Genomic DNA, 12,052 nt, shown 5'->3' with positions numbered 1-12,052 from the left:
CAAGTGCAGTCACTGGAGTGGAATGTGTTGTTTTTCTTAAAATAAAAAAACTGCAGGAGAAAACCCGTTTTAAAAAATATAGATGCATGGATATGATCAGAATAATCATTAAAGCTGTTAGATCCACTCTCGATAGCCCCATTAATTAAACATTTGAACATTACGGCCGTGATTAAGACACCATGTAACAGTTTGTTTCCAGCCACGGTCATTTGCTGCATGTCATACTCTCTCCGCTTTTCCTTTCTGTATCTACATTGTCATTATGTAATACAGTCAAAATGCACAATATAGTGGAATACTAAAGCTTTTCTTTGACATTGACGGTCTTCGCTTTGTCGCCTCAGTCTGACGTACATAGCACTTCACCTTTTAAACAGTGTCCATGGACAAACAGTACGTCAGTCATGGCAACTCACACTGAAGAGATGAGCAAAAGTCATCACATGCACCCACTTCTGAAAGTAATTAAATGTCATTGAACATTTTCCGTTGATGAAGTCGACGCGAGCCGTGGCGCTACATCACGCGGCAAAAGAGAAAGCTGCGTATTTAACGAGTGAGGCGACGACGCTGATGATGACGAGACGCATCAGGACTGCAGCTCAGCGGGCGATTCGTCACATGCACACATTTGTTGTTCACTTCACAGCGATTATTTAGAGCAGCGATGTCACTGTCTAGAACAACAACAACAACAACAACAACAAAAGAAAACCTCCTGGGATTGTAACATTTTTAAAAAACGACAACGTGTGAGAAAACAAACCCACACCGCTGCACCGCGGGTTAGATAATCACCAGCGGGGAAACACGTTTTAAGGCGACACACACTTAGGATTTGGGGTGTGACGGATGATCAGTCTGGGTCAGTTGATGTTGTCAGTCTGCAGATGAAATCATACAGATTCCATTCTATTTCCTCAGTGTTTCACTCACCCTACCACGGTTACTGACATCACACTGTTAGATAAATCAACATACTTCAACGGGCAAGACTTATTAAATCTGTGTACCCGACTGCATTACAGGACAAAAACAGTGTGACGTGACTATGACGGAATAAAAACCGAGCGTAACGTTTCCCTGTGTGATGGATTAAACTCCTCTAGCAAGCTGCAAGTTGAGTTTGTTATTTGCTGAGTAAAGAATGGAAAATACTGCAGCAACTTTGGTAGCAGAAGCATGAAAGGTAGTAGAGATGGGGGGAGGGGGGTGTAAAGCAAGTGAGAGCTGTACAAGGTGTGAAAATAAAAAAAAAGTGTTTCAGTCAGCCAGTGGGAGAGCGACGCTGGCTAAAGACATGGAGAATAATTAGTATTTCCATTGCGCTGTCTCCCTGCAGGGGAGCTGCGGAAATCTTTAAGGGCCTCCGCTGTTTCCTCTGAAGCAGATGGGTGCCTCTCTCGCTCTCTCTGTCACTCACAGCTCAACTTACCATTTTATTTTTCATTTTTTTGGTCCAAATCCCTGGGGATTCTGCTAATGTAGCAGGCATCCCTGCACAAATGTGGAGTGATTCGACAGATCATGATATCTACAGCTTGTTCAAATCTTTTACAGGAGAACAAAGTGGCCCTAAGCAGAACCTTGCAGACGCACATCCACATAATCCACTGGATTGAACACTCCACGTGCGTTTTACATACAGAAACGTGTTTGTATTTGAATTCAGGATATAAAAGTTATAGTATAGTCATCAAATCGATGACGTCGTACTGAGGGTTACAGTACAGACACTAAACAAGGAAGTTTGTGCCAAACTAAAAGCACAAACCGATTTTTGACGGAGCACAGGAAGATCCAGGTATGCACTCAAGAGAGCTATTAGCAGTGCAAAGAGCCAATACAGGCACAACGTGGAGTCCAACTACCAGAAACATGAGGGCTGGACTACAAACCATCACGGACTACAGGAGGTAGCACTCATCTCTACCATCATGAAGTGCTTTAACTGGTTGGTCAAATCTGCAATTTGCATTCAGGACAAATAGATCAACGTCGCAACGCTATCACCGTGGCCCTCAGGTTCTTCAGGGTTCACGTCAGTGAGGACCTGACCTGGACTCGCCACACAGTCACCGAGACAAAGGCTCTTCTTCCTCCGAAGGCTGAGGAGGGTCAACATGGACCACCAGAATACTGCAGCGTCTACAGGTGCACCATTGAGATCCTGACACCTGGTACGGCAGCTGCAACCGACCTCAACAGCAAGGCCCTTCAGAGGTCGGTGAACACTGCTCAGCTCATCCCCAGAATGAAGCTGCAAACCAGGAGGGACCTCGACACCCAGCAGGCCAAAAGAAGGAGCAGAGACCCAAATCCCCACAGCCACAGACTGCTCTGTGTATTTACTATTTATAACTATGCACATCCCTGTTTACATTCAGTTTATTCATTTGCAATACTATATCATGTATTACTATACTTAATATTTTATTCATGTTTATATTTTATCTATTAACTTGCACTATTTTGTGTCTTAGATTCTAATTTTGCTTTTACTGGCGTGATTGTCTTTTAACTATACATATTTAATGAGCATTGTTGGAGGGAGCCTGAGATTTTCATTGCCCATGAATCTTTCTTTGTAATAGCTTTGCATATATATATATATATATATATATATATATATATATATATATATATATACACACACACCACAAAAAAAATAGTCAAATATGTTTTTCTTCAACAGCAGCCATCAAGTGACAGACAGCAAAGTCAACTGTGTGTTTTCAAAGTAACCAGCACTAACAGCATGGCTGCTTTCTAATACTACACAGGCGAGGGAGGATGACAAGCAGGTGGAGCGTCCTTGTCAATACCAGCGAGGAAGTCTCCGGAGCCGTAACCTTGAGCTCCCCTCCGATAAAACAGCTGTGTCGTGGAATTATTCCAGCTATTTAAAGTCTGACATGTGCATCACCTTAAGAGATCAGTGTCAACAAAGAGGAATGCAGCCCGCCTTGTTTAATCATTTTGGACCGCATTGTTATATTAAACAGCTCATTGTTACTATAATCCACCCCTATAAACAATGGTAGCTACACTTGTGTTTCTCAGCAGTAAACCACAGCCTCAGCAAACACAAACACTCATCTACTCGTCACCAACGCCACAGCATGCTGCAAAGTACCGGACACATGCTGCTTTCTTATATAGCCTTTAGTTAATGGAAGCAATCATTTCATTCTTTTTTTTTGTATTTCTTGTGATCATACTTCGACTGCATCGTCCCTCCCCTCCGCGTCCGTGTACGAACAAATGAAGCTTTCAGTCTGAGCAGTGAGTAGCTGCCGGAACAGCTGGTGGGCCCACTAGCCGGCTGTTTCACCGCGGGACGTTTCCTAATAACAAACTGGACCTCCTCTTATTTATCTGACAGGACCACTACAGCTACAGAAGCTCGGCCGGGATGCTGCAGGGCTGGACTGCAGACCCGAGCTACGAGCCAGACCGCTTCACACAAACCGCCTCCACCTCGCCTCAAACATTCCAGAGGAAAGTGATCGGACCACAGATAAGAAGCCGCAGTTCTCTCAAATATCTGGCAAAGCATTCATAGCTAAATATTGGCACGTCTTCGTACGAGCTTGTTTCGTTGACTGAACTCGGCATGACTATTTTCTGCTGTTGTGTTCCTTATAAATAAAGGTTTTAATGGTTTCCTCATTAAATGATTAGGAGTAATCAACTCTCAAGACATTTGTTAATATTGTGTCCAATGTTAAAATACACTGAATGATACGCTGCAACACAAGAAAACAGACAGCTGCTGTAGAACTCCGGCCCTCAGGTCAAAAGCTGGCTTACAAATGTTTAAAAAAACACTACAAACGAGCTGCAACATCCGTGTTTCCGTTCAATTTAAGCAAATAAACTCAGCCACAGTGTAGTTTGGTCAGAAGCTGGCGCTATTGGCTACGCATGGCTGTAAATCACCAGTTAATTAGAAGAAGTAGAGGCTCTAACCCTCTTCAGGAATTTGTTTCAACTGCTCTTTCTGACATTGGCCATGTTATGGAAATCAATACGTCACAATTTACTCAGCAAAGGCATCAACTCTTCTTTGGCAAAAAGCATCTTGAGCGAGCTTACAAACGTTTTGGTCGCAATAGAGGAATATTTTATTGAATTTTTGCCGTTTGCGTACAGTTTTTCTAATGAAATACCTCAAATTGTGCATAAAAATACGTGAATGGAAACACGGCTATCGTGGCATGTCATTTTAGGTTTGCATTAAAAAAAAAAAAAAACATGGGACAAAGAGATGCAGAGTAATGAAAACAAACTCAGCTGTGCCGCGGACACACCGAGGACAGTGACTCATCACAGCTGCTGTATCTGTCCACAGCACCAGGAATCGTAACGCCGTGTGTGTGTTAGACAAGTTGGACACGATGGCGTGTCTGCCATGATGAAGTAGACGCATTGTAATGAAGCACAAGGATGTTGTTCGTGTGTGAATGTCTCCAGTTACAGCATCACATTACCGAAGACAAATGATTCTAATCTGTTTCACACGCAGACGTTTGCTTTGATTGTACGTTTTGGGAACAAAGAGAACTGGTTTTTGTATCGGCATTTGGTATTGACAGATGCCCTGATTTAGTGTATTGGAATCGGTATCCAGGGAGAAAAGGTTGGATCGGTGCATCTGTAGTGTCAGATGTAAAAATGTTTTATGACGGGTTATATGTTCGTGCTTAAAAAGAGTCCTGCATTACATCCAGTTATAAGTGATTCTAAATTGCGGATTTAAGTCCCAGAAGTGGCTAACAATGCCCCTTAATCCATGAAGTCCCCGCTTTAAAAAAAACAACAACCTTGAATGGTGTTTGGTAGAAGATGTCTCACACAGTTCCGCGGATACAAATGTTTTTCCATTGGTTCTGGCATGTACGCTTTGTTGGCTTTTGGATTTATCATCTCTGTAAAAGCTCCATTTATATTTATTCCATATTTATTATGGCGGGGAAGAAGCCGACAGGCAGCGCAGCTCAGGAGTCAATAACATCCTGCACTAATTTTTCCTCTGTCAATCACTGAGAGGCTCCTGAGGGCAAAGTGAAGAGAATGTAATTCATATCGTCCATTTTACTGACATCTTTGAATTGTGTCTCGTGGCAGAATTAAACACTGGAGCAGACTAGAAATAGTTATATATGAAACTGATGTAGGACTCCTATTATTGACTTTGATCTATTACAGTTCTTATGGACCCTTTTACAGCCAACGTCATGAAAAGCGTACATGTGGCGTTCTGCCCCAGCCATCCAGACGAGTTAGCAAGCTTTAAACATTAGATAAAAAACTGTTGACAACATCAGAATGTCTGGTCGTTGCATGTTCTGTCGTCAGAGTCGATATTCCAACGGACTAAAGTTCTACGGGCCCATTTCTATGTCACATTCTGTACACGACCACAGATATCGTAGTTGGAAGCATCCGGTGACTTTTATGCTCGCAATTTCTCTTTGGTGTATAGCTTGACAAGTTATTGCACGCACGTCGTTACTGTTTACAAACTGTAAAAGAGTCTATAACTGTTAACAGCTGCTAAGAGACGAAAACCACTTCTCACAAAACATAAAGTTATGAGGGAGAAGTGAGCAGAGTCCCTGCTAGGAACACTCACCAGCGCCAACAAAACATCTTTTCTGCCATTTGATCACAAGAAAAGTATTCATGGCAAAAATTTAAAAAAGCAGCAATACAGAAACCTTGACTGAGAGTCAAACTGCTTTCCACCCTCCAGCAGGCCAGACCAGGAAAACAGAGGATCTCCAGCACTTTGCTGCAATGACCAGATGGGACTTTTGGACAAAAATGAATAATGATTTGTTGAGTTTTTTCCATACAAAACGGGTTCAATTTAAATATGCTCACAGAAAATAACAACCATCAGGGATTTAAGGACACCACTTGATTTGTTTCTTGCATCCATTACATGACTAATGTTCATGTAATGGATGCAAACATGTTCGGTTACACACAGCTCCTCTTTTCTTGCATGAATTTACACATTGTGGTGACTGACATTTGACTTGCATGTTGCATGTTTGTAGTAACATCTCTGATGTTACCGGTTGGTCACAGAAAACAATGCAGCTCTTTGTTTCTTGCACACAAGGATTATCCCGTGAGGGGGAACTGGGGGGCCAAACTTCGCTGGTGGGCCCTTATTGACATGCCGCACCACCATTCTGTGTCACCTCCGAGCTCCTTTCAGTACAGCGAACACTGCAGCCGATACGAGGCAGTTTCAATCAGCACCCTGAGATCAAGAAACCAACAACAGCTCCTCAGCGGGACTACTTGTTGACTGTTTAGCCCGGCTGCTAATCGCACCGTGCATGCACGGCAAGGCTTTCCTCCAGGAAAAGCTTTACCAGAAGCCACCCAGAAACATCTTGCCCTGTTAGCAATATATTTAAATAAGTAGTTGACTGCCCCCAAAAAAAAGAAATCATGTGCAATTTTAACGATTAGCTGCTTAATCAATTAGTCAAAAAGTTAATCAGCAACTTGTTTCATGATCAATTCCTTGTGAAAGTCATTTTTCGAGCAAAAACAAAAAAATGTATGTTATATTTTGGACATATGACGACGTCACTTTGGGCTCTAAGTCACTGTGACATTTTTCTCTATGTTCTGACGATTTATAGACCAAATGGGTCTTGGATTACACCAAACGATTAATCAATTAACTGAGAAAATAATTGGCAGATTACTCGATTATGATCACTAGTTGCAGGCCTTTTTCAATGCGCTTAGTTGTGCAGCTCTGGTAACAACCCAGATTGTTAGTCCTGTAGAATCGTTTCCTCGTCTCCTAAACAACATTGAGACCATTAATACACTTAAAGTCGACACTGAACAGCAGAATGATGAAACTCCAGGCGGTCGCTGGTCGGTGAGCGTCTTATGAACACACTCATTCTTTTTTGCCTTATCGTTGTACTTTGAGAAAGTGAACCAGCGCTTCACGGCAGACAATAACAGCCGAGTTGCATTTGAGTCAATCATATCTACAACCTGATAGTCACGGATCAATATACATGTCTCTCATTCAATGCCATTCTGCAGCAACACTTTCTTCTGCCTTATTGCTTTCATTTCTAAAGATCTTCACTGATATTCCTCTGGAACACACGAAGTCCTGCTGGGATTAAGAAGGACAGTGAGAGAGAATGAGAGTGAGTGTGTGAGAGAGAGAGAGAGAGAGAGAGAGAGAGAGAGAGAGAGAGAGAGAGAGAGAGAGAGAGAGAGAGAGAGAGAGAGCGTGGACAATTCCCCCTTGGAATCCACGCATTGTTTCCCCTCAGCCGATGGGGGGATTCTTATCAAAACGCTGCCAGGGCTATCATGAAAGGATATGGTAATTACGGGGAACACACACACACACACACACACACACACACACACACACACACACAGCCAGGAAGGCCGACCAAGCACCGGGCTAATACAATGTGTCTGGTGTGGGGGCTATTTACATACCCTTCCAGAGTGCTTGTCACATTCAATTAATTACTCTCTGGCAGGGTGACAAAGATGATTAAAAAGCATGATGAAAAATATTTCCTCACACGGCTCCAAAAAAAATAAAAGTCCTTTTAAAGTGAAGCCAAATGATCTCCAAACAAAGGCATGATGTCTTAGTACAAGTTAAAGGTGTTATGTTTTTTTCAAATCCCAAGAGGAACTACAGTACCAGTCCTTCTCCTGCTGAAAGGAACGCACAAACTGAGTCAGAGAGGGTGTTTTGTAGGAGCGGCTGTGATCACGAGCTGTGCTTTATTCTGGCGGGCGAAGAGCTGAAGCCCGTGGGGGTAATGAGCTGCATCACAGCGTCCGTTCACAGCCCCCTCACATCTGACGTCTCTCCGCGACCGCGGCCTCTTTAACACTGTCAGATCAATTAGTAGGTGAAGAAAGGACCGGGGAGACGCCGAGTCTTTTGTTCCCACAGACACCGTGCGCGAGGAGGTACAGTGCAGATTTAAAGGGGAATTTATCTCGGCAGAAGTTTTTTTTTTTTTTTTTTTCGCTTATCGTACAAAAGAGCAGCCTGAATCGGGGATTGTTGTGGTGAAACGTGTGGGGGTAAATCAAACACCGGGGGATGCGACAGCCTTGTGGGGGGAATAGGGAGCCGTTAGTGTGTGGCAAATACCCCAAGGGGCATATGAATACAGAAATCTACATTTCAAGTAGCGCCGCGCCTCCGCTGGCTCGTATCTCTGCCTCTTCGCTGAAATACGCTCGAGCAGTTTAAGCCTAATTTCTCACATGCGACTGAGGGCTCCCCACTGCAGCCGAGCCCAATCCATTCGTCATGAGGGCTCTTTTCAGCCGGGACATTCTTCAAGGAAGCCTCCCTTTACACAAAAATGTCATTTTCTATACAAAACGCCGGCCCGTGAAATTTCTTTTCCCCCCGTTCTGCCGTTTGGCCCTTTGTCAGGAAACATAATGGCCCCGCTTCAGCCAGATTAGCCTCGTCTTTGAGATCGGAGAGCCGACAAAACACATCTCGCGATTTGTCGAGAAGATTTCTCCGCCTGTGACAGATAGTGCCTTCATAAAAAACAGGGTTTCTGTCATTCCTCGCCTGCTAGAATACACTGCGGGCGGCGGTGCATCAACACTAGCAAGCAGCCTGGTTGAGGAATTGTTCTGTTGTGTATTTATGAAGCTGTCTGCAGATACAGACGTTTCAATGGGAAGATTGTTTTGAAGACGTTTCATCCTTCTGATGAGTTAACATAGCGAGCCGGCAAGTGCTGAACAGCAGCAGCATGTGTCATAAATAATCCATGCAAAGAAAGAGGGGGTTCATTCTTACGGTCTTCCCAAAAATAGTATAATATAAGTATAATAGTGTTGCAATCATCCCCCCGGAGTCCATTTCACACCGTGCAGGTGGAATAATTGTTCATGAACTCTGTGATCTGATTGGCTACTGGTGGCTAATGACTGTTGATTAGAGATCTTCAGGTAGATTTACAGCATTAAGAACTCCACATCAGGTTTCAGTTTTGGGCAGAGATGATCTTTCACGATACGGATTCTGATACTTCAACTCAGAGCATTTGGCAACATGAATATCGATCCAATACCGATGGTGTACTTTCCCAAATCCAGCAGTCTGACAGAAACGGTTTTCAAGAAGGCTCAATGTAATCTTATTTCCCTTGCTTACCACAGCCCCCTCTGTCGATAGTAAAGGCAGAAAGCTCAAAGTTAAACTGGTGCCCTCCATTAAAAAACACTGGTAGTGCAGACTTTCATTTAAGGTTCAACCTTCTGTTCTGCCAGATCGGTGTCAGCCCCAATATTGACCTGATTAAGTAGCTCTAGTACCAGCCAGACACGATGATCAACAGTAAACAGTTTTTCCTTTCATTTGCAAGCAGTGAGCCAATTCTGATGCAAAAACTACTTACGATCCTCATCGATTCCTGGACGCGTTTCTCAACAGATGCATTTTAATGTGAAGGTAGTGACAAGGCCTTTACTGTGAAATAAGACGCACCACTCTCCAGGTTAGTCAGCACTGATTATATCGTTTTCCCATGAGCATTCCCATCTGCACTCATTGTTAGGAAGTTCTTTTGAATACACCGCATGGACAAAGTTATTAACGGGGACCTTAAGCGACGGGAGTCAGTAAATCTAGAGAAGCGCTGATGCAATCCGCTGGTTTGGTGTTAGCGCTGATACCGACCTAATTAAGCAGATCGGCTGACTGCCAGATGTGACTGAGACACCTTAAATACAGTTTATTCATAAACATCATCTTTTCCACTCAGTTACATTCATTAAAGGCCACCAACTAATTATTTAGTGGCACAGCAATCCTAATACATAATATTGTTTTCGGCGATCCATGCTCAGATAAAGTCATTAGATGCAGAAGTGCTTAATTAATGAATCTAAATTCTGCCTCAGCTGTGTGGACACGTCGAGGACAAGTGCAGCATTGACCCGTGTCATTGTTCATCACAGCAGCTCAGAACAGTTTGTAAGGTCTCGCAAGAAAAAAAAAAGACTTTTTCCTGCAGGATTTATTCATCTTTCATTTCAGTAGAAAACGCTGTCACAATGAACTACAGTGTGCAAATGTCTGGTCACGTCTGGGTTGGTTGAGATGCTTCCTCCTGCTCTGTATTCATAACTTTAACTCTCCTCCGCCATTCGGCCCAAATCAAGTTACCCGGCAAGGCAGGTGTCGAAAGATCACAAGATCATGAGAGCATAGCTGCCGCAGGGGAAATAGTACCGCCAAATCTCCACCGGTGGATTTATTATTAGAGATACAACGATTGCAATTCTCTTGGCCAATCCCGCATTATGTAAAAGTGTGAGCTGCCAATTACAATTTTAGCTGATTCTGATCGTCTTTCTAAGAACTATAATTGACGACAAGGCTCCAAACCTTTTTCACAACTGTCCTGAAAAACTATTTAAACCGACCAGAAGTCAGTGTAAACCGTCAAAAAATCACCGTTAAGTTTTTTACAAGATGACATTTCAACACATCATGATAGCTTGAACACATCCTAATGCGAGTCAATGCAACCGCCGTTAACGTTAGCTGTTATGGCTCCGTTATGTGGGGAGCAGACGATTACTCTGAGCAGCATGCATGGGAATGTATTACAGCTTAACAAGTATCTGATTAAGTTAGTTGTTCTGAACATTTGTACAAGCCTAAAAAGGTAAGATGGTGCATGAATGTCTCCACCAGTTTCACTGAGATTCACACTTTGAGGTTTAAATATTTCAAATCTGGAAAAAAAAAGAGTTTTGCATTGGGTAAAAAATATTCGCCGTGACTGAACCCAGCTGGGGCCAACATTTCTCTGCCTGCAGGCCTGAGAGCGTCCACGCAGCATCAATGAGCTTCCCTGCTTTCTCAGCAGGAACTGCCTGGACTTCAGAGACTTGCTGCCTGCGCTGCACACAGTCACCTCCACCTTCCCCATCGCCCTCATAACACTGCTCCCAAAAGTCCTCAGTGTTGAGAAGAATACCAAACGCTTACTCAACGAAAAAAAAACAACACACACAATGAAAGCTCTCACTCAGATCTTGATTGGCAGGAGTGTACGTCCGTCTTTCACCACGCTCCGAGGAACATAAACCAAACGCAAACCAGTCGAGCCACGGCGGAGTGCCTTTCCCACCCAGTTGGGAGTGTGAGCAAACACAAACGCTGCCGCTACAGTGCTCCTAATGGTAAACACTGCCAATCAGGTCAAAAGGCGCAGATATTTATTTATTACCCGCGGGTCAGATGCCTCAGACGGCTTACAAGGGCCATTCATTACGCTTCGGCCTGAGCAAACAAGGGTGCAAATACGGCACAATAATCTACCTATGCTATTCATGTGACTCAGTGGGTTGGCACGATCCATTCGCACAGCCCCCACAGGCTCATAACACACTCACACACACACACACACACACACACACAACAGTGCCTCAGGTGTCGGAGCAAATAGCTCTTTTAAAAAACACACAGTCAACAAGCTCCTACCTGCAATTTGGTGGCGGGTCCAAGGTTATCTCTGCTAGCTCTTTCTGGATTCTGAAATGAGAGGAAGATCTGTGTATTATTCATATTCATAGTCACAAACAAACAAACACACACACACACAAAACACAGTTATATAAATCCTGCATGTAAAAATCAATCTGTAAGTGTATACACCGAATACCTCATTGATTTTCTAATGAGCTCCTGAGCACTGCGATTGAACACAAGAATGATTCCTGTCACGCAAGATCAACACGGGGACGCATGGCTGAATATTATCCTTTAAAAACGATAAATTAAAAAAAACACGCACAGGAATGAATTGATATCGATTTCTTTTAAAAAAGGGCTTGTCGGATAAATGAATCATACCACATAATTAATCTGGCTGCCCATCACGGTCCTGTCTCAGCCCTCCTGCTCTCAGGGAGCTGTTGGGAGCATTTCCACACTGGGCACATAAAAAATAAGGTTTTAATGAATAGACCGGAGAGAGGTCAG

General features: G+C 43.4%; 1 protein-coding gene across 2 annotated transcripts in view; it reads right to left on the bottom strand.

The window, feature by feature from the left end:
- LOC306707917 (ubiquitin-conjugating enzyme E2 E2-like) overlaps positions 1-12,052 on the bottom strand; it is a 52,663-nt gene that overhangs the window by 32,513 nt on the left and 8,098 nt on the right. For both annotated transcript variants that reach the window (XM_079175571.1, XM_079175572.1), the window contains exon 3: positions 11,552-11,602. In XM_079175571.1, coding sequence (XP_079031697.1) covers positions 11,552-11,602 — 51 coding nt within the window. The remainder of the gene's footprint in view (positions 1-11,551; positions 11,603-12,052) is intronic.

This window comes from Pholis gunnellus (assembly GCF_910591455.1).
Source record: "Pholis gunnellus genome assembly, chromosome: 16".
NCBI lineage: Eukaryota > Metazoa > Chordata > Actinopteri > Perciformes > Pholidae > Pholis > Pholis gunnellus.
This window is presented reverse-complemented; position numbering and strand designations above follow the sequence as displayed.